Source organism: Sciurus carolinensis, chromosome 10 (assembly GCF_902686445.1).
Source record: "Sciurus carolinensis chromosome 10, mSciCar1.2, whole genome shotgun sequence".
Classification (NCBI taxonomy): domain Eukaryota; kingdom Metazoa; phylum Chordata; class Mammalia; order Rodentia; family Sciuridae; genus Sciurus; species Sciurus carolinensis.
This window is the reverse complement of record NC_062222.1, coordinates 73,061,551-73,085,660: the sequence shown is the minus strand read 5'-3', so window position 1 is coordinate 73,085,660 and position 24,110 is coordinate 73,061,551. Positions and strand designations below refer to the sequence as shown.

The 24,110-nt window shown below is 36.4% G+C and overlaps 1 protein-coding gene and 1 non-coding gene across 3 annotated transcripts in view; one reads left to right on the top strand and one right to left on the bottom strand.

Annotated features, from left to right (window-relative positions):
* The first annotated feature begins 4,699 nt into the window (after positions 1-4,699).
* Cops4 (COP9 signalosome subunit 4) overlaps positions 4,700-24,110 on the top strand; it is a 32,625-nt gene continuing 13,214 nt past the window's right edge. For both annotated transcript variants that reach the window (XM_047567500.1, XM_047567499.1), the window contains exons 1-6: positions 4,700-4,852; positions 13,044-13,123; positions 15,290-15,441; positions 15,981-16,084; positions 19,673-19,826; positions 20,006-20,156. In XM_047567500.1, coding sequence (XP_047423456.1) covers positions 4,779-4,852; positions 13,044-13,123; positions 15,290-15,441; positions 15,981-16,084; positions 19,673-19,826; positions 20,006-20,156 — 715 coding nt within the window. In that variant the 5' untranslated portion in view covers positions 4,700-4,778. The remainder of the gene's footprint in view (positions 4,853-13,043; positions 13,124-15,289; positions 15,442-15,980; positions 16,085-19,672; positions 19,827-20,005; positions 20,157-24,110) is intronic.
* Positions 11,283-11,356, bottom strand: Trnav-cac (transfer RNA valine (anticodon CAC)). The gene has a single exon. It is a non-coding gene; the product is annotated as a tRNA-Val (tRNA).

Genomic DNA, 24,110 nt, shown 5'->3' with positions numbered 1-24,110 from the left:
CCTATTAATGCCCTCAAGGAACTTCCAACTAACAGAAAGAAACAGAAAAACTTTAAATACAGTGGAAACACAGTTGATGAGACTGTCAACATTGCCTGACAGATGCAGCACCAAATTTTTTTTTGCGCTACTGGGGATCAAAGTCAGGGGTGCTTTACCACTGAGTTATAGACAGCCCTTTTTATTTTCTATTTTGAGACAGGGTCTTGTGGAGAGCCTTGTTAAATTGCCAAGGCTCTATTCAAATTCGAGCTCTTCCTGCCTCAGCCTCTCGAGGATGATGTTGGCTGTTTATCAGTCAATTACCCATAAACTTATCTACTCAATAAATACAGAAAAGCCAATACTCTTTTTAAATGAGAGGGGGTGTGACAGGTCTGGCCATACCAGCTCTGGCCTCTAACAACCACATGGCATAGCCCAACTCTCCTTTATTTATAGACACACAGGTAAAGAGGGCCAGGACCAGGAGGAGCTTCTTCTGTGATGGACAGGATAGGGTGGAGTTAGGGGAGCCATTCTCTTAGAGGAACTAGACAGGGAACTGCCTGATTCTGCTAGATAAGGATGGCTTCCCACAGCTGACTAAAACACAAAGGAAGCAGGGAAGAGTAAGAAACAGAGACACTCCTTCCCTCTTGTCATGTTATGCCCTCTGTAACATTCTAATCCAGTGGGAAGTCCCTCTCCAGATGTCAGTAACTTGATAATGGTGCTCCAGCTTATAGAACTGTGAAAAATAAATTTCTCTAAAAAAAGAGAGAGGGCTGGGGATGTAGCTCAGTGGTAGAGCACTTGCGTATCATGCACAAGCCCTGGGGTTCAAAACCCAGCACTGCAAAAACAAACAAACAAAAAAACTATGAAAGAAAGAAAAAGAATGCATTGAACTCAGAAGCCAGGAAACAGGGCAGGTTTAACAACTACTTCTAGAAAGAACAGTGGGTATCATTATTGGCACCGGCAGCTAATTGGAAGTAAACAGTCAAAGCTTACTGAATATTCAATGGAATTACACTAAAAATAAACACACAGAAAAGCCTGGTCTACTAAAGCCCTCAATTGTTCAAGCCATACTTATCCCCAAAGAGGGAATATACTTAACATCTATCTAACTTGTACAGTAACTCCTTATCTGTGGTTTCACTTTCAGTGGTTTAAATTACTTGTGGTCAACTGTGGTCTGAAAAGGCCAAATAAAAATTAGAGACATAAAAATAAAATAAAAATTCACAAGTTTCAAATTAAGCACCACTCTGAATATGAAATCTCTCGCCATTCTGCTCAGCTTTGCCCAGGCAATGAATTATCTCTTTGCCCAATGTATCCACAATATATGTGCTACCCTTTCATTAGCCCCTTAGTGGCTGTCTTGGTTATCAGATTTACTGTTGCAACATCACAGTGCTTGTGTTCATGTAATCTTTATTTTACTTAGTCACGGCCCCAAGTACAAAGGGTAGTGATACGGGCAATTTTGATATGCCAAAGAGACGTTGTAAAGAATTTCCTTTCAGTGAAAAGGTGAAAGTTCTCAACTCAATAAGAAAAATAATCAAGCTGAAGTTGCTATGCTCTACAGTACAATAAGATATTTAAATAAGGACTGAGACCATATTTGCATAACTTTACAGTGTACTGTTATAATTGTTCTTTATTATTATTGTTAATCTCTTACTTTGCCTAATTTAATTTATAATTTTTGCTTTATTTAATTTATAAATTAAAATTTTCACAGGTGTGTGTGTGGAGAAAAAATCCCAGAACTAGGTGCTGGTGTGGTTTCAAGCACCAACTGGGGGGTCTTGGAACTATCCCTTGTTGATAAGGGGGATCTACTGTTTTCAAAGCACAAAGATTGGGCCTAAGAATACAATGGACAATGGAAATCCTCTTAGAGAGCACAACCAAGGTCGAGGCAAATAACTTATTCTAACAACAGGGCAGTGAGTTATTCATAATTCCTGTCCAAGATTCTACTATTGCTGTGGACCAATAATTGCTTTTTCCCATTCTTCCTTTTTCTGAGTTTTAACTATGGTTGTCCTGTTTCTACTCTACTATAGGTTTTGTATTACATGTGTGGGTATGGGGCTGATATTTGTTTTATAGTCTATATGTATGTCTCTGGGAAATAAAAAGCCACATCCCAACTGATGGAGTGGACTGTTCACTACCAGACATCCTGGATTTAGAGCTGATGTAGAACTGTCAAATAAAAATTACAGGAGACCATTGCTTTGAGCTAAACGTCTGCACCAAACCAGGCTAAAAATAAAAATATTTACAAACATTTAAGTTCCATGTTACCAAGCTGAAACTAAGCTGTTTATTTGCTCTTCTGAGAAATCAGGATTAGAGAGATCTCCCAAATAGGCCAGTTTCAATTGACATGATGATGAAGTTCCCTCTGCCTTTAATCCTTTCATACACACAGAAAAGATAATCTGAAGTAACCTAAGGTTAAATTTATCAGTTATTTTTCAATTGTTCTGTCTCCCTGTTCCAGCCTTACAAGGAAAGTAAGTTTGAAATAACTGATCCACTTTCATTTCTTGTCTGTGTACGTCAGCGCTTTTCAGTCTATAAAACCAAGTTCCACTGGGTGTGTTTGTGCATGCCTGTAAGCCTAGCTACTTGGGAGACTGAGGCAGGAGGATTGCAAATTTGAGGCTAGCATAAGCAATTTAGCAAAAACCAAAAACATCCTCAAAAAACAAAAACAAAGGGATGGGGATGTAGCTTAGTGGTAGAACACCCCTGGGTTCAAACGCCAACACTGCCAAAACAACAAACAAACAAATTTGTTTGATTGTCCCTCTCTTTGATTCATTGGAACATTATTTGTGGAATGAAGTGTTGACTGATTCTTAAATAAAATATAAAGCCAATTAAGCCAGGCATGGTGGTCCATGCCTGTAACCCCAGCTACTTGGAAGACTGAGCCAGGAGAATCACAAGTTCAAGGCTAGCCTGGGTAATTTAACATAAAAATTTAAAAAAAAAAACATAAAAAATTAAAAAAAACAAACAAACTGGGAATGTAGCTCAGTGCTAAAGTGCCCCTGGGTTTAATCCCTAGTACCTGGGGGGCGGGGGAAGAGCCAATTAATGTCTTTAAATTGTTATAATTTTTTCTTTATCTTATTCTTTTTGGTGATTTTTTTTTTGGCTGGGGGGACTGAGTGTCGAACCCAGGGCTTGGGGATGCAAGGCAGACGCTTTGCCACTGTGCTACATCCCAGCCCATAATTTTGACTCTAGACAAAACTGAATGGGAAATTGAACTCTACTCTTTATGAAGGAAGTGGGTATGTTCTGTGAGAAGGACACACAGATTTAAGTGGTTAGAAGGACAGGTTGTAGTAGAGACTGCTGATTGTCTCACTAACTCCATCTTTTCTTTTTTGTGGGCACAGGGCTGTCAACTGAGACTGACGTTCCAGTCTCAGTGTCACTATGCATTCTTGCCAATGGAATGAGGTCTCAATTGATGTTGGCAATCTCCATTCTACTCTTGCAAAAGAGAATTTCTTGTTAAGTCTTCTTTTCCCTTCCTCAAAGAGGGAACATGCCATTTTTCACATATCAAGATGGAAAAAAAAAAACTGAAGTTTAACATCCTTTGAGGTAAGGCTCTATGAAATTGCACTCCAATATATTTCTGATTGGAAAGCAAAATGATAGCATTCCTAAAAACTGCAATTTGGTAATATCTACCAAAAATTGTGTCTATTCTTTGACTCATTTCTGGATTTCTGGGACTATGCATACATACATACATATATATACATATATGTCATATATAATGTTTAATATATATTTCTGAATTTCAGGGAAAAAAACAATGTTTTATACATAATGTTTATATATATGTTTGTACAGTTATTCATTTCAACATTTACTACAAATAACTATTGTCCTTAAAGGATTAAACCAATTATGACATACTCTCACTATGTAATACTTTCCAGCTCTAAAAATAATGACAATTTAAGACTCGACTTATATGGTAAGATCCCAGAAAAAGTGAAAACATCAAGGGCAGAGCAGTAATATGGTGTTATTTTGTTTTTAAATGAACAATTTACATTTATTTGCTTGTAATTGCAGAAAAAAATTCTGTAAGAATACAAGAGTAATGAGTGTAATCCCGTATAAAAATAGGGAAACCATAAATTTGTCATTCAAATGGAAACGTTTCTAGAGAGAAAGGGGGTGTTACTAATAATTGTTTCGGGACAACATAGAAAATGTCACTTTCGGATGTACGATGAACCCTTTAAAAAGACATAGGGTGGAAGGGGGAATGGGGATTTATTTTTTATTTTTTATTTTTAAGAGCATCGAATTGTGATGAAATGAAAATAGAAACAGGTCATTCTTCACCATAGGTAGTTAAGGGCTGACTTAAAGAACGACGAACAGTAAACCACAGATGTGAGAAACGGAACTGAGTGAAAACGCGGTGGCTTAACGTACCCGGCCCCTGATGAAGTTGCACAAGCGACACCCTGCCTTGAAGTTCATTAGCCAATCCCAAGTCGGAGCGTGAGCGACAGTCTATGGGAGAGGCCTGGGCGGGTCTCAGACGTGAGTTACGCGTCATCAACCCTGGGGGCGGAGCTAGCGCACCCGGCTCCCACACCCGGCGCTCTGGCCCACAAAGACATTACTCTGTGGTATCTCGGGTTCCCTCTAGCTGCACTGTGGAGGACCGCACTCGTCTTCTTTTTGGCTGCGAGAGGCCCGGCCGCCGTGGCTGAGCTGGAAGAAAGATGGCGGCCGCCGTGCGACAGGATTTGGCCCAGCTCATGAATTCAAGCGGCTCTCATAAAGATCTGGCGGGCAAGTGAGTATTTCTCTGGAGCACATGAGTAGAGAGGTTGGAAGGGAAGTCACCGATTTGTTGTTCTGGAGGTGACCGAAGATCTCGGGTGTGAAGCTAGGAGTGTGGGCCTGAAGACCAAGGGGGCGGGCCTGAATTCCGCTGGAGAGGCAAACGTTGGGAGCAGCAGAAGGCTGGAGGGAGACCTTGTGCAGGGTCCCTCCAGTCCTTAGTTTTGAGATGACTGTCAACTTGTTCAGTCCTTGATAACATCCTTACGGATTCCTTTGGTTTTGGAAGCGTGGTCAGAGAGATGTTCCCTTGGCCTTCACAGCCTTCCCTAGTGTCCCTTCTCATACATGGCCAACCCGTCACACGAAATCTACCTCTCTTTGGACCCTCCCCACCCTTTGATGCAGGGAATTTTACATTTTGGAATCTTGGTGCAGAGTTTTCCGAGGAGATGGCTTCTCAGGGTTGACGGAGTCTGAGGAGGTATGGCTGCTGTCATGTCGTTCTGAACCACTCGGTCCATCATCTGTGGATCCTTGAGTTTTGAATACTTTCACTCCTTCACTAACTTCGAGGAAGGACACATAGGCAAAATGTACTCATGTGGGTTAGGACGTCTAGAGTACTAATGTTTGAAGGAACCATTTAAAATGCTTAGATTCATTCCAAGTTAAAATTTGTGACATGTGCCTGTCTTGCAAGCAGTGATTCAACAGTGTTAATCTAGGTAGGTGGGTTGATAGATATTTTCTTTGTAGATTTTGCAGTATTGCTATTTCATGATGAACTTGCTTTCTGTTTAAAGTTTGACTCTCAAATGATCCTAATATTCACATCCTGACAGCTGAGATCACTTTGATCTGTTGCTTTTACCTGGATATTGAAATCATGAATATGTTTTATATGAATTGTGCTCCCTTTTCCTTGGTGTTAAATGTAATCTAGTTTTACCAGTGGGAAATTTAGCTGTATATCTTGAGCTTAATTACTTTGTGCAGCATTTTCCCACCCCAAAATTGGGATAATAATAGGACTTATTCTTGTTTAAGATTGAGGACAAAATTGTGTCTCTGTGTGTGTGTAGTTGTCACACTTGATTGATTTAGTTCAGTACCTGGCACAAGAAAATACCATAAAGGTTGTTACTATTTTTAAGCAGTCATTAAATACATAGTGACTTATTCTATGGGTTGGGAATATATCGAATACATCTTCATGGCTCAATCCTTTTTGCACATAATTTTTATAGATTTGGATGAAAGTAAAACCAGTTTATATATTTCACCATACTTGGTTTGCTTTTTATTATGTTGGAGAACAAATAAGTGCGTCAGTGTATCTTTTTGTCTTTTCAAGCCTTTGCAAAATTCTGAAACTTCAGTTTATAATCTTCAGATCTGAATTGGAGATAAACAATAATATCTACCCTATGGGGGCTTTTGTTACCCATTGCTGTTAAATAAACCAAAAATAGGCAGAGGGTATATCTCAGAGGTAGAGCTCTTGCCTAGCATACTGAAGGCCTTGGGTTTGAACCTCAGCCCTGCAGACAGACAAACCTTAGACAAAAACTTAGTGGTGTAAAACAACTATTATTTCTTAGGATTCTGTGGGTTGACTGAGTTGTGCTGATCTTGTGTGGGTCACTCATGCATATAATATCAGCTGGAAGCTCAGCCGTAGACTCACATGCATATCTGACTGTTGGGTGAGTCTCTTCTGTCTCTGCATATAATATATTATTCCTTAGTTTATCTGGGGCTTTCTTCTTGCAAGTCTTCCAAGAGGGTGAGAATAAAAACTCCCATCATCAGTTCTCTAATACTGATCAGAGTAAGTCACAAGACCAGCCTAAGGGGAAGGGAAATGGAGTTTACCACTACCTCTTTAGTGGCAAAGTGACATTGCAAAGGAACATGGATAGAGGGAGGAATGATTCATTAGAAGCCATTACTGTAACAATCTAATTTACCTTGCAGGTTATTGTGAAGACTAAATGAAATAATTTGGTTGATAACTGATAGCTAGTGCAATGTTAGCCAGCAACTCTTTCACAGCTGTTTTCTGAGAAAAGTTTTATCCTTGCCTACACATATCTGGTTCTATCTTGGCAAGAATTTGTCAGGATATTTATCCTCTTAAGAAAACAGTTTATCTACCTACATACTTAATAAGGGAAATGTTCTTGAAATAAATCAGTGGTGGTAGGATTTATGTTAGAAGCTGGGTAATGAGATTCCATCCTAAAGAATGATGGAATACTTTGGTTTCCTAAATACTGATTCTGTGTGATCCCATCATTTAGCTGCATATCTATAACAATAGTTGTTCAATGGATGTTGGTTGAATCAATGAACAGCTAGAAAAGGACAGGGCTTGTATTTGAACCCAGGTTTATCTACTTTAAAAAGCTTTCTTTGGAGGGGTTCGGGGGGGATTATTGGGGATTAAGCCCAGGGACACTCTACCACAGAGTGGCATCTTCAGCCCTTTTTATTTTTTCTTTTGACATGGGGCCTCACTAAATTTTTGAAGCTGGTCTCAAATTTCAGATCCTCCTGCCTTAGCCTCCTGAGTCACTGGGATTATAGGCATGAGCCACCACACATGGCTTAAGCTCATTTTTTAACCCATCAGACTATACTGGTTTTCTTGTTAAAAACTCAATTAGAATTGCTTTCCTAAAACTCTAAATTAACACAGCTGTCTAAAGTTGGTACAAGTAATAGACCAGGGCTGGGGTTATAGCTCAGTTAGTAGAGTGCTTGCCTTACAAGCACAAGGCAAGCACTGAAAAAAAAAAATAGGCCATACAAAACGCACTTTTGCAAATATTATAGGCATATTTATGTATGTGCATTGCGTTTATTATCTATATAAACTTTAGAAGAGAAGGAGGGCCTTCAGAGGGAGTATTTGAGTAGATAGCTATTGTGATAGCCTATCTTACTGGTCTAAAACTGATTTGGTTCTTAGAACACAGGCAGATGTTTCTACTTTCTTTCTTTTTTATTTCTTCCCATACTGGAGATTGACTCCCAGGGTACTCACCACTGGTGACAACCCCAGGCTTTTTTTGTTTTTTATTTTGAAAGGAGGTCTTGCTGTGTTGATGAGGTTGATCTCGAATTTGCATCCTCCTGCTTCAGCCTCCCAAGTTGCTGGGATTACAGGTGTGTGCCACATCATCTGGTGCCAGATATTATCTCTTCCTGGCAAACTTCTCTGAACAACTGACTCACACACTGATATCCATCCACAAACACAACCTGGTTAGTTGTTCATCCTATACTCTGTGGCATACTATATTTATCTCTATATAACACTAATTTGTCTGCTTCCCTAACTAGAATGTGATTTATTTTTTGTTTGTGTTTTTTAGAATGTTATTTATTTGAGGGCAGGTATGAGGCTGTGGATTATAGATCTTTGTTGAGTTAATCCTATGGAAATATGTCCTTTTCTCTCCCTTCTCAGTTCTGGGGTATGCAAAGTACCCAGAGGAGGATAGTAGGATTTCAGAGTCTAAACATTTTATTTTATAAGAAGCCATTAATAATGGGAGACCTCTTAGCTGCTTTAGCCTATTAGAAAAGCTAATTTTCAGAAGATGAAATAGATTGTACTCTGTCCCAAAGAGGTAGACTTTGAATCAGAACTTTCTAATAATAAAGTGAAATAAAATTGTTAAAAATGGAGAATACAAAAATAAATAAATAAATATACATTTTTGTAAATGGGAATACACACACATATAAAATGGAGATTAAGATTGGATGACCTCAAAAGCACCTTCTAACTCTGGTTCTAGTCTTCTGATTCTCTGGTAATCCCCCATATACAATAGTTTTAGTGACTCCTATCTGTAGCATAAATGTTGTTAACACCTAGGGTTTACTTTCTACCAGGCACAACTGTACTTGCATTTTACAATCTTAATAAGAAGGGGATATTATTTATATTACATATGAAAAATCTAAAGTACAAAGATTGAATAGAAGGTCACAAAGTTAGTGGTGGAGCTGGAATACAGCCTACATCTTGCTTGTCTCAGAGCTCCTAACTGTAAACATAGCTGTAAACATACCTTTTGACTATGTTATTTTCATCAAACTGGACTACATTTTAGATAGTCATTTTTTTTTTGCCCAGAACGTATGCCTTTCCCACTGTCATTAAATTGAAATATTTAGAACTCTTAAAGATCAAGAGGATACTAGAAATTATTTCTCTGTCCAAAATTTTAGCACTCAACCTGTTTTTAATTTTTTTTTTTTTAATGTACTAGGGATTGAATCTAGGGGTGGTTAACCAATGAGCAACATCCCCAGCTTTTTTTGAATATTTATTTTGAGACAGGGTTTTGCTAAGTTGCTGCAGTTGACTTTGAACTTGGAATCCTCCTGCCTCAGTCTCCTGAGATGCTGGGATTACAGGCATGGACCTCTGTATCAGCTCTGTTTTAACTTTCTGGCAGCTTCATTTTGAGGTGTATATATGCATTTGCTTTTATTTACCTATGTCCCTTAGTATTTGCTGTGAAATAAACTACGCCACTTATTTAATTCACAATTCTGTATTTGGCGATTTGGTTTGGGCCAAGCTGGATGGTTCTGTTCCAAATGCTCATCTTCCAGGTGTTCCCACATACTGTGTAGGGCTGCTCTGCTTTTGTGTGTTGGCTGGCCAGATGACAGGCCACTTATCAACCAGTTGGTTAATCTGGGCCTTGTTTTTATGACAACAGCAGGATTTCAAAAGGACATTTAAGCTATGTAAAGTTGCACACACCTGTAATCCCAGTGACTCCAGAGGCTGAGGCAGGAGAATCACAAATTTGAAGCCAGACTCAGCACTTTAGCAAGACACTCAGCAACTTAATGAGAACCTGTCTCAAAATAAAAAATAGAAAGTGTCAGAGATGTAGTTGTAGGTGGTGAAGTGCCCCTGGGTTCAATTCCTAGTGCCAAAAAAAAAAAAAAGACATATCGAAGGTCTGTTGAGGTCTAGGTTCTCCAAACTGGCTTTTCACTTCTACCATATTCTATTGGTCAAACAAGTTCAGAGTCAGGGATAGGGGAAAAACTCTACTTCTTGATTTAAAGAGCTACAAAGTCACATTACAAAGTGGGCATGGATACAGGGAGTAAAAGAATTGTGGCCACTTTTTGTAAATACCAAGTTATCCTGGCTCAGTTTCACTAGGTTCCTGGAATGAATGGATTGTATTCTTTGAACAGTTCTGAGAAGTTTGTAGCTATGTCTCTTTCAGCTGTGCTGCTTCTGTGCCATCCTATATTCTCCTCTAGGCTCCAGTGGAAATCTCTGTTAGGCCCACTTACTAGAACCTCTTATGTTTCTTACTTTATTTTGTGTATTTTTCACAAGTTTCTTCAGACCCGTCTTACTAGTTTATTAGTTCTTCAGTTGCGTCTAATATGCTAAGTACTCTACTGAGTTTTAAGCTTGGTTATATTTTTCAATTCTATGATTTCTGGTGATTCTTTTGCTGGCTTTTCACTTGTACCATATTCTATTGGTCAAACAAGTTCAGAGTCAGGGACAGGGGAAAAATTCTACTTCTTGATTTAAAGAGCTACAAAGTCACATTACAAAGGGGGCATGGATACAGGGAGTAAAAGAATTGTGGCCACTAAATGGTTTCCAGTTTCTTTTTTTATTTTTAATTTTTTTAAATATATTTTTTAGTTGTAGATGAACACAACACCCTTATTTTATTTTTTTCATGTGGTGTTGAGGATCGAACCCTGTGCCTCACACATGCTATGCGAGTGCTCTACCACTGAGCCATAACCCTAACCTGGTTCCCAGTTTCTTGCTGAAACTTAAAAGCTTGTATTTATCCCCACAAAATGGTAAGCATAATTGTGTTATAGTCATTCCAATAACTTCAGTATCTGAAGTCACTGGTTGTTGCTATGGTCTGTTGCTTTTTTTGATTCTAGCTATATTATCATGTGCCTTATTAATCTTTGTTTATTAAGTGATTTATTTAAAAATAAATTTTTAGGAACATTTGGAGGTCTGGGATGCTGTCTTTCAGAGAGAATTTTCATTTCTTTCTTCCAGGTACCTGAGGACGCTAATAGTCTAGGACAAAGGCTTCAGAATATTTTGGTTTACTTAGGTGATTGACTTGGAATAGAATTTGTAACTTTACTCCAAAAGTGTTCATGTTTCCAGCTCTGTTAATTGACCAGATATTGCAGCTTGCCTCCCAGTGTTCCCAGCAAATTTGAAAGGAGTCCCATAGCAGAACCATCTGCTTGTCCCCACCAGAAATGCTACTCTATACCTCTCAGCTGTCTTTTCACCGTCAGCAAATGCCATCAATGCCATCAGGCAGAAGCTGTGGTTCACCTTTGTGCTCCTGCTTTCTCTTTCTTGTTGGAATTATATGCTATTAAACTTTTTTTTTTTTTTGCGGTACTGGGGATTGAACCCAGGGCCTTGTGCTTGTGAGGCACATGCTCTACCAACTGAGCAATATCCCCAGCCCTTTTTGTTGTTTTTTGAGGGAAGGTTAGTGCAATCATATACTCGTCAAGTGGAAGAACTATCATTATATCCAGTAATGCTAAATAATGACTGTGGTACATTTTAATGTGTTTGTTTTGTTTACCTCAAAATTTCTTTCAAGTGCCAAGAAACCAGGAATCAATGTGTATTAGACTTTGTTTCATATATATAATAGATGCTTAATAAACATTTGGTAGTAGGGATTGAACATTTAAACATTTGGTAGTAGGGAGTGCTCTACTCCTGGGTTACTATATCCCCAACCCTTTTTAATTTTTATCTTGAGACAACGTGTTACTAAGTCGCTAAGGTTGGCCTCAAATTTGTGACTCTCCTGCCTCAGTCTCCTGAGGATTGCTGGGATTATAGGTTTGTACCACTATGCCTAGTGATATATGAAAAATTTTAATTTGTATGTGCTGTATTTGTATGTGTGTATCTATCAGCAACCCTTGTTAATTTGTTAAATTTGGAGATGGTCATACTAAATTGTCCATTCTGGCCTGGACAATTACAATCTTCCAGCCTCAGTCTTCTAATAGCTGGGATTGTAGTCCTTTGTCATTATGTCCTCAATTGGTCTGGACAATAATATCCTATTGTTGGTGATCCAAATTCATTAGGTCCACAAGAGAGAAAGGTTCTGTATGACTTCAAATAATATATCTATGTCATACACAGTTGAAGGAAAATATAGCTTATCTTTTTCTTTTTGATATTGTGATCAAACCAAGGGCCTCAAGCTTCTACCACTGAGCTACATCCTTGTCCCATTTTTATATTTATTTTAAGATTTTTTTTTTTTTTTTTTTTTTTTTTTTTTTTGCAGTGCTGGGGATCGAACCCAGGGCCCTGTGCTTGTAAGGCAAGCACTTCACCAACTGAGCTATCTCCCTAGCCCAAGATTTTTTTAAAATATTTTTTTAGGTATCAATAGACCTTTATTTTATTCATTTATTTGTATGTGGGACTGAGAATTGAACCCAGTGCCTCACACATGCTAGGTGAGCGCTCTACCCCTGAACCATAACCCCAGCCCTATTTTAAGATTTTGAGATAGAGTCTTACTGAGTTACCCAGGCTAACTTCAAACTTGTGATCCTCCTGAATGACTGGGATAATAGGCATGTGGCATCATGCCCAGCTAGTTTATCTTTTAAGAAAATTGAAACTGACTTTCTAGTTTGAATTCAAAACTAAAACTTTCAAGAAAAAATGGTCCCTTAGAGTTAATAACATAGAATTATAGATTTAGTCTTTTTGTGTGTGTGTGTGTGTGTGTGTGTGTGTGCGCTGGGGATCGAACCCAGGGCTTTGAGCTTACAAGGCAAGCACTCTGCCGACTGAACTAATCTCCCCAGCCCCTAGATTTAGTCTTTTGATGGACTTAAAAACTTTCAAAGTCTGATATATTGTACTAAAATCTAGAATTGACATCTCAGAATTATAGATTTAGTATTTATTGTGTTGGGCTGGAAATTAAAAAAAAACCTGACATACTATAAAGAATGTCACAAATTAGATCACCATGAAAGAATCAGTATAAATAGAAATGAATAAACACACATCAAAGTTAGCATTAGAAATGAATAAATATATCTCAAAGTTTGTGTTAGAAAACATAGTAACCTGTGGATATTATTTTTATTTGATATTACTTTAGGTATCGTCAGATTCTGGAAAAAGCCATTCAGCTAACTGGTGCAGAACAACTAGAAGCTCTGAAAGCTTTTGTGGAAGCAAGTAAGTGGAATGGAAATTCAATTTTGCCTTGTATTTTTGAGCTAGTACTTTAAAACTTTTTCAAACCTTGTTTATATCAAAGTATCCATATTAAATATGCATTGATATTGATTCTAAAATTGAAACTGTTTACAACTTGTTTATTGTTCAGTGAATTATATTCTGAATTACAATCTCATTGAAGGTTTGTGTAGTTTTTGATATAGTACCTGATGAAAGACAGTATAACGTAATGTAAAGAGAATGGTTTGGTTTAAAATTCTGGTGTGCTATTTTATGATCTTGAATAAGTTATTTAGCTTTTTTGTGCCTCCTTTTCCTCAAAAATGAGTGTGTGATGCTTATCCTTGTATAATTGTTGGGAGATTAAAGAAGTTAATAAACATAATAAAGTGCTTAGAATAGTACCTAACAAGCAGTAAGTCTTGTGTGTTAGATGTTATTTATTAATGTTAGGAATGTCCTTTTGAATTAGAAACTAGAAATTTCCATTCTTTGAGATACTTTTCCCTACTCCCTAACTTCAAACATATCGAGTTATCTTGAAAATTACTCAAAACTGAGGCTGGAATTTATGACTTACCAATATTAATAGTACTTGATGGTACTTTATAGTTCACAGTATGTTTTCACTTACTTTGTCCATCACATACAGTCCTTTTTTTTTTTTGTTTGTTTGTTTTTTGGGTGCTGGGGATCGAACTCAGGGCCTTGTGCTTGCAAGGCAAGCACTCTACCGACTGAGCTATCTCCCCAGCCCTACAGTCCTTTTAATAACCCTGTGACTAGACAGTATAGGTATAGATATTCTGTGTATATTGTAAAATGAATCTCAGGATTAAGTGATATTTTTTTGTTCCTGAGGACAATAGAGCCCAGACAAGAAACTAGGTTTTCTGACTTTCAGTACTCATTTACTTATATTTCCCTGAGTCATACTAATTTGTGTAGCAATTTCTGTTATAAATGCCTAGTGGCAATTGTTTTAAGTCACATCCAGTATTACCTAATATTGAATTCCAGTTAATATCTTGTAAGCTAAATAATTATAAGTCCTGTAAGTTACTGCCTCAAAAAATCAGAGCCTGCAATGTGAGAAAAACTGTCAATGATTTCAGAAAACTGTTTGGAGTAACTTTATTGAGAACACTGCATGATAGTTGTAAAAGAATAATGCTTTTTATAAACTTTAATCTTTACATAAACTTTGACTAAATTGATTCCTCCAAGAAAAATAGGCTACTGTTAAAATCATTTATATCATCTGAACACTTGGGAATCATCATTTATTTTCACAGTAACTGCTGGTGTAAGATTTGGATTATTTAAGCAGTGGTTCACAAGCATGATGCATTTGAAAAATATAATAGGTCTGGGGATGTAACTTAATAGTAGAACCCTTGCCTAGCATGGGCCTGGCCCTGGGTTCAACCCTCAGTACCACAAAACAAAAATATAATAATAATATTAATAGTAATTAACATTTGTTAAATATAGTGTGCCAGGTATCAAAGTGCTTTTTGTATATTATTGAATTTAAGCTTCATGAAGTAGGTAGATGATATTGTCCTCATCTTGCAGATGAGAAAACAGAAGCACAGAGGAGTTTCTGAGGTTATATAATTGGGAGTGGTAGAAGCAGTGTGACTTCAATCTCATAAGTATTTATGATGTTGATACATCTAATGCTGACTAAAGTTCTTATTTGTTGTTTTTATTTGGAAAATACAAGTTTACTTGTTTACTGCAATACTTGCTTTATTTAAATTTCATGAAAATTATTATGTTTTCTTTAACGTTTTTAAGCTAAGTGTACTATAAGTACATCCATTAAAAATATGAGTGTTTCTGTGCCTTTGTGTTGTAGAAAAATAAGAAAAAGGAAGAGAATAAAATTCTCAATTACCAAACAAAACTTCTTTCAACCATATCTGTTTCTTTGAATAGTCATGATATTTTTACTGTTTGGGTGTAGTCATTTTATAATCAAGTAATTCAGCATAAGGAAAACTGATTGTATAATATAAGGGTATGGAGATCCCTGAATAATGCATTGAAGGCTGCCCTAACATATATTTGTTTTAGTATTAATTTTAAGGAAAGATTGATTACTTAATGAAAATTTATAAATTACTCTTTTTTTTATCTCTTATTTTTTAAAACAAGTGGTAAATGAGAATGTCAGTCTTGTAATCTCAAGACAGTTGCTGACTGATTTCTGCACACATCTCCCTAACCTGCCTGATAGCACAGCCAAAGAAATCTATCATTTCACCTTGGAAAAGATCCAGCCTAGAGTCATTTCATTTGAGGAGCAGGTAAAAATCTATAGCAGTGGTGTTTGAACTTGAGATAGAAGAAATTGCTTTTAAAATTTGGTGTTACTAAATTCTTAAAGGAGGTAATCATTTGTTTTCATTTTTGACAAAACAGTGTGCCAAACATTTCATAATGCAAAATCAAAAAAATATTAGGATGTTGTAACTCCAGCTGATATTTGCTCATGTATTAATATTTGATTTTATGAACCAAATATTGCTCTTTAGATAATTTTTAAAATCCATAAACTTATTAGACCCAAAGCAGGAAAATTCCAGCATCATGTATGTAGTAACATAAGAGCAAAGTTTAACATTTAAATTAAAATATTGCCTTAATTTAGTTGCAGAAGTGTGTTATTTTAGCTCACTATTTGATATTCTGTGAATGCAAAATTCATTGAAAATTTTGGGTGGTTTTTACCCTTACTTGTCATCTTAATATGTTGAATGACAGCATTGTCACAGTAACTTATCATCTGTTTGATTAGTTACTAATGTCAGCTAAAATAATTTAACATGTGTACCTACTGTTCCAGGTTGCTTCCATAAGACAGCATCTTGCATCTATATATGAGAAAGAAGAAGACTGGAGAAATGCAGCCCAAGTGTTGGTGGGAATTCCTTTGGAAACAGGACAAAAGTATAGTAAATAGTGGATATTGGAAGAATATATATACAATTGTTTGCTTATACTTTTTCTTACATTCTAGTGCAGAAAACAGACAATTTAATAAAAAATTTTTATAGTATGTTAGAATGTGATAAATGCTATGGAAAAATGAAAAATAAGGGGATTAAGTGGGGGCAGGTTGTATGTATCATTAAATAGGTGATTGAGATAGTGTGTTGATTCTGATGTCACTTTCTCAAAGACTTGAAGGAGATAAAAGAGTGTCTATGAGCAATCTGAGGGAAATGAATCACCATCTACTCTTGGAAGTGGTGGTTAGTATAAAGACCCTAAGGGTGGGAGATTGCTTGAAGTATTTTCTTAAGAAGAGCAAGGAGGGCTGGGGAGATAGCTCAGTCGATAGAGTGCTTGCCTTGGAAGCACAGGGCCCTGCCTGGGTTTGATTTCCAGCACCGCAAAAAAAAAAAAAAAAAAAAAAAAAAAAAGAAGAGCAAGGAAACCAGTGTGGGTAGAGTTTAGTAAACAAAGGGTAGAGAGATAGGGGATGAGATCAGAGAGTACTGGTGACTAGATTATGTGGGATCTTATAGGCCATTGTAAAGCACTGGCTCTAAGTGAAAGGTGGGGGAACCATTAGAAGATTTTAAACAGAAGAGTGTCATGTCCAACTTATATTTTAAAGAATCACTCTGGCTATTGAGTTGAGAAATAAATTGTAGGCAAGCAGTGATCAAAGTAAAAATATTAGTTAAGAGGATTATGTTCTACTACAGATGAGATGGAAATTCTAAGAAATGTTGGATTCTGGATGTGTTTTTAAGATAGAATGTGAATTTCCTGGTGACTTGGATGTGGAATGTGCAAAACAGAGTCAAAATCAGCCTTGATTTTTGACCTGAGTATTTGGAAAGATGGAGTTGCCATCTTCTGAGTGGGGAAGAATAGGTTTATGAAAAGATGAAGAGTTACATATTGGACATGTGATAGCTAAATGGAAATATCTAGTATGGAGTTGAATATATTAGTTTAGAATTTAGAAGAGAGGTATGGGCTAGAGGTATACATTTGGTAGTAACTGATGTATAGATGGATTTTATAGCCTTTAGATTGGATGAAATCCCTGAGAGGGAATGTAAAAAGAGAAAAGGACTGAGTACTGAGGCCTGGTGCTCTCCAACAGTAAGAGATCAGGGTCAGGGAAGAAGTAGTAAATGAGGATTGACCATTGGGATAAGAAGAATGGAGTGTGCTGTCTTAGAAGCCAAATCAGGAATCTGTGTCAAGAAGGAGCAAGTATTCAGATATGGTGTTGAGGAGTGAGGGTTAACCATTGGCATTAGTAATGTGGAAACCACTGGTGACCTTGACAAAAGTGAAAGCCTGAAATTGTCTAAGAGAGAATGGTAGAACTCGAGATGTACAGTTTGACCTAAGAGCCAGCCTTGGCAACTTAGCAAAACCCTGTCTCCAAATAAAAAAAAAAAAAAAATTAAAAAGGGCCAGGGGTGTTGCTCAGTGGTAGAGTGCCCCTGAGTTAAATCCCCACCCCCACTCTACCCTGCCCCCCTCACACAAAGAGAGAATGGAAAAGAAGAATTAGAGAGAGAGTAGGGCTACTCTGTGGTAGTTTTCAAAAAGGAAGCAAAGAAGTAGGGTAGAAGATAATAGTGCAGGTTAGGCTAAGAGGTAATTTTTTTCTTTTATGATCGAGTAGAAAGTAAAAAATTTGATATCGAGGAGTTGGGGGAAGGTTCTTGCAGAAATAGCCAAGAGGGAAAGGGAATCTTAATAGAGGAATGGGTTCACATGGGGGCATAGGTAGTTCATCAAGTCAGTGTTTCTCTAACTCAGCACTATTGGCATTTTAGATTGGATAATCCTTCATTGTGGAGGCTGTCCTGTATGCTGCAAAATGTTTTGAAGCATCTGGCCCTCTACTCCCTAGATGCCAATAGCACTACTATCTCTAGTGACAATCAAAGTGTCTGTAGACATTGCCACATGTTCCCTGGTGGCAAAATTGCCTTCCAGTGATGACAGTAACAGCTGGGGACACAGAGTAGATGGATGCAATTGTTATTGATGTAGTGGAGTTTGTGCAAGTACTCTTTGCTTCAGTTTTCTTAGTGAAGTCAAAATCAGAGTCATCAGCTGTAACTGTGGATGGGGATAGGAATTGTGAAATTAAGGGACAAGAATGTAGACTGGATAAATGAAAACGTTTTTCTTTTCTTTGGTACTAAAGATTTAACCCAGGGGCACTTAACCACTGAGCCATTGAGCCTTTTTATTTTTTATTTTGAGACAGTCTTGCTAAGTTGCTGAGGCAGGTGTCAAACTTGCCCCGTCTCAGCCTCCTAAGTTGCTGGAATTATAGGTATGCAACACCGCACCCAGCTTGGAAATTTTTTTCTTTAAAAACCATTCATTCTGATTTTGAAAGTAATAGATATAATAGATACACTTGGCAGAAAATTGGAAAATTCAAACAAGTGTGAGCTGTGTATAGCAATTCATATAAACTTGAGTTGTGAAGTGAAAGATTGTACAAAATAATAATAAATGGCTTAAACAAAAATTTGAATTTATATAAATTCCTCCTCTCACATTCTACCCCTCCTCCCTCCACATAAAAATCAAAAAAGTAATTAGTTTCAAAACTGAAACCAAATGAATTATAAACTCTATTCTTGTCACATAGTATATAAGCACTTTTACTGGTCCATAGAAAGGATAAATTTTCCATGAAGATTAATCTTGAATTTTGTGAATTTTGAAGTATGTGAGGTCTTCAGTTATACATTCTCTGCATAAAATGTGACCAGTAGGATAAAGAAGAAAATGAAAACTACCTATAATCTTACCAGCCACCATAATTGCTGTTATTTTTTTGATATGTGTGTGTATATGTATGATTTTATATATATATATATATAATATATATATACACACACATACACTTTAATGGTGTTTTATATACTGTCATTTAGCAGAAAGCATATGGTGACTATAATCACAGAGTATTATAACTGTATTTACATTATAAAAGTATTCTACCTTTTTATGTACTACAACTTGAGTACCATAAATACCATAATAGGTGATTTCCATTTCTTTTCAATTACAGATATTTATAAATAACTGTACAAATGAATATCCTTGTACATAAATATGTGGGTTTGATTATCTTCTTAGGATTTATTTTCTGGAGGTAAAATATAGTGGGTTAAGGGCATATATAATTTAAAGGATTAAAGGTTGGAGAGCTTATTGCCAAAATTGTTCTCTAGGAAAGTTATGCCAAGTATAGACCACTAGGTATATGATATGCCCCAGAATTGGCAGTTGTTCTTTAAAGATCTTTGGTTTATGAGATTAGCTAAGAATTATAAGCAGCTGAAATATAATGTGATCAATGATGATAAAACATTTTTAAGTTTTCTTTTAATATAAAGCATAAAAAGTTTGATTTCCTTATATTAACAGTATATATATATATATATATATATATGAAAGGAAAAATAATGTTTTTTATTATTCTTAAAAAATTTCTTTACAAAATACTGAGTCATTCTGTATTTTTCTGATATGTTCTAGACAGTACAATGTAGATTATAAACTGGAGACTTACCTGAAGATTGCTAGGCTCTATCTGGAGGATGATGATCCTGTCCAGGCTGAGGCTTACATAAATCGGGCATCATTGCTTCAGAATGAATCAACTAATGAACAGTTACAGATACATTATAAGGTAACAGATAAACTGATTTGGAATTAATTTTGTATTGGAGAATCATACCATACTGAGATGTTCAGATCATCTGATTAGTGCTTTTATATTTTAGAAATTCTTTTTGTGTATGTGTGTCATTCTTTATTGCTTTTGCTTTTTAATTTTGCCCCTAATTGAAACATTTTCCCTCTCTATAGGTATGCTATGCACGTGTTCTTGATTATAGAAGAAAATTCATTGAAGCTGCACAGAGATACAATGAGCTTTCTTACAAGACAATAGTCCATGAAAGTGAAAGACTAGAGGCCTTAAAACATGCTTTGCACTGTACCATCTTAGCATCAGCAGGTAAACACACAATTTTTTTTAATTTTAATTTTTAAATTTTTAAAATTCATTCTAATTAGTTATACATGACACTAGAATGCATTTTGATACATTGTACACAAATGGAACACAACTTCTCATTCCTCTGGCTGTACATGATGCATAGTCATACCGGTAGTTTAATCATACATGTATATAGGGTAATAATGTCCGTCACATTCCACCATCCTTCCCAGCCCCATACCCTCTCCTTTCCCCTCACTCTCCTCTGCCCAATCCAAAGTTCCTTCATTCTTCACTTCCGGCCCCCAACTTCCCCAGTATGGATCAGCATCTGCTTATCAGAGAAAACATTCAGCTTTTGGTTTTTTGGGATTGGCTTATTTCACTTAGCATATTCTCCAGCTCCATCCATTTACCAGCAAATGCCATAATTTCATTCTTCTTTAAGGCTGAGTAAAATTCCATTGTGTATATAAACCACATTTTCATTATCCATTGATCTGTTGAAGGGCATCTAGGTTGGTTCCATAGTTTAGCTATTGTGAATTAAGTTGCTATAAACATTGATGTGGCTGTGTCACTGTAGTCTGCTGATTTTAAGCCCTTTGGATATAAACTGAGGAGTGGAATAGCTGGTTCAAATGGTGGTTCCATTCCAAGTTTTCTGAGGAAGCTTCATACTGCTTTCCAGAGTGGTTGCACCAATTTGCAGTCCCACTAGCAATGTATGAGTGTACCTCTTCCCCCACATCCTCATTTATTGTTACTTGAATTCTTGATAATTGTGGTTTGGAAGGGAGTGAGATGTAATCTCACTGTAGTTTTAATTTGCATTTTTCTAATTGCTAGAGATGATGAACATTTTTTTCATATGTTCGTTGATTGATTGTATTTCTTCTGTTAGTGTCTGTTCAGTTCCTTAGCCCATTTATTGATTGGGTTATTTGTTTTTTTTTGATGCTGAGGTTTTTGAGTTCTTTGTATATCCCGGAGATTAGTGCTGTATCTGAGGTGCGTGTGGCAAAGATTTTCTCCCATTCTGTAGGCTCTGTCGTCACATTATTGATTGTTTCCTTTGCTGAGAAGAAGCTTTTTAGTTTTAATTCAGCCCATTTATTGATTGATTTTACTTCTTGTGCTTTAGGAATCTTGTTGAGGAAGTCAGGTCCTAAGCCAACATGGTGAAGATTTGGGACTACTTTTTCTTGTATTAGGTGCAGTGTGTCTGTTCTAGTCCCTGAATCTTTGATCCACTTTGAGTTGAGTTTTGTGCAGGGTGAGAGATAGTGGTTTAATTTCATTTTGTTACATGTGGATTTCCAGTTTTCCCAGCACCATTTGTCGAATAGGCTATATTTTCTCCAATGTATATTTTTGGCACCTTTATCTAGTATGAGGTAATTGTATTTATGTGGGTTTTTCTCTGTGTCTTCTATTCTGTACCATTGGTCTACATGACTGTTTTGGTGCCAGTACCATGCTGTTTTTGTTAGCTCTATAGTATAGTTTAAGGTTCAGTATTGTGATGCCTCCTGTTTCACTCTTCTTGCTAAGGATTGCTTTGCTATTCTGGGTCTCTTATTTTTCCAAATGAATTTCATGATTGATTTTTCTATTTCTATGAAGAATGTCATTGGGATTTTAATAGGAATTGTATTAAATCTGTATAATGCTTTTGGTATTATGGCCATTTTGACAATATTAATTCTGCCTATCCAGGAGCATGGAAGGTCTTTCGATCTTCTAAGGTCTTAACATTGTAAAAACTGTACCTGCTAAACCCAAGGCCAACATCATTCTAAATGGAGAAAACTTGAAAGCATTCTCTCTGAAAACTGGAACAAGACAAGGATGCCCTCTTTCACTGCTTTTGTTCAACATCATCCTTGAAACTAGCCGGAACAATTAGACAGACGAAAGAAATTAAGGGGATACAAATAGGAAAAGAAGAACTCAAACTATCACTATTTGCTGATGACATGATTCTATATTTAGAAGGTCCAAAAAATTCCACCAGAAAACTTCTAGAACTAATAAATGAATTCAGTAAAGTAGCAGGATATAAAATCAATATTCATAAATCAAATGCATTTCTATACATTAGTGATGAGTCCACCGAAAGACAAATTAGGAATACTACCCCATTCACAATACACAGTAGCCACAAAAACAAAACAAAAACAAAAGAAACAAAACAAAACAAACAAAAACCCAGGACTCAATCTAATAAAAGAGGTGAAAGACCTGTACAATGAAAACTGCATTACACTGAAGAAAGAAATTGAAAAAGATCTTTATAAATATGGCAAATTTAAATGTAAATGTTAAATTTAAATGTTTAAATAGTCAGAAACAGCAATAACATGGGTTGTTAACTTTAAAAATTTAATATGCATGTTTTGTATGTGGCTTTCAGTTTTACACTTTTTGTACCAGGAATTGAACCCAGGGGCACTTTACCACTGAGCCACATTCCCAGCCCCCTTTTTTGTATATTATTTAGAGACAGGATCTCACTGAGTTGCTTAGGGCCTTACTAAGTTGCTGAGGCTGGCTTTGAACTGGTGGTCCTCCTGCCTCAGATTCCCAAGCAACTGGAATTACAGGTGTGTACCACTGCACCCGGCTTCATCCCTTTCTTCAGTAAATACAATGAATAAACTTTTTACTCAATTATAGCAGGTAAATCACTCAAGTACAAAGGACTTTAGGACATTAAGAAGAACATTAAGAAGGAATGCTAGCCAGGGGCAGTGACACATGCCTGTTATCCCAGTGTCTTGGGAGGCTGAGGCAGGACGATCACAAGTCCGAGGCCAGCCTCAGCAACTTAGTGAGACCCTATCTTGAAATGAAAAGTAAAAAAAGGGCCAGGAATGTGACTCAGTGGTTAAGCATCCCTTGGTTTAATCCCTGGTACAAAAAGAGAGAAGAAGGGATGATAATTTTAGGGATGGGGATACAGCTCAGCAGTAGAGATTTTGCCTTGCATGTAGGAAACCCTGGTTTCTATCCCCAGTACTTGGGGAGGTAGGGGGAACCATGGCTTTTCTAAATCCTTCTGAAATCTTCAGTCTTGGACCATATTCATTTGACAGCCCGATGACAAATTCAGGCTACACATTTTGTTCTTTATGAAGCAGTAATCTTACTTACTTTTTGTTGCTAAAAATAGTAGTACATAAACATGGTATTGCTTGATTTTCTAAAGAATTATCACTTCTTCCTTGTATTTCTTGCAATACAGAAGTACTTTTTATACCCAATTAATAGCATGTTACACAGTTTTGCAACTTACTTTTTCATATGACTAAATAGCTTAGTGATGTTTGTGCCAGTACATATATACATATATTTCTATTTTCTGGCTTCATCATAAAGTATGTAGTCAATGACAGACAATGTTGTGATGATTATGCACAGGGTAAGTACATGTTTAGATTAAATTCCCAGGTCTAAAGGAACATACTTTTAACTTTTTGGTAGAAATTATATATTGCCCTTTAATATTATACTAAAAAGAAAATGTTCATGAGTGCATGATTCCTCACATAGGTATTACCAAGTGTTTTTGATCTTGCCAATCTGGTAGATGAAAAATGATATCTGATTTTAGTTTTAATTTACATTTCATTTGTTATGAATGTTCTTGAGCATTTTTTATGTGTTTAAAAAAATCATTGTTGAAAAACCTGTATTTTCTTTTTGAGTGAATTATGTATTTATGTTCATTGGTCATTTTTTGAATTGTTCATTCTTTCCTTGGTGAATTATGAAAGCTTTTCATATATAAAAGGTGACTAACAAAAATTTGTTTTCAAAATTTTTGGCTCTGTTTATGAAATTTTTTTCCAATTAAAAAAAGTTTCCCAGAAGCTTAATTTGTTTGTGTGTATGTATATATATGTCTGTCTGGTGTGTGCCAAGCATGCGTTCTTTTTTTAAATTCTTTTAAAAAATTTTTTTGGTTGT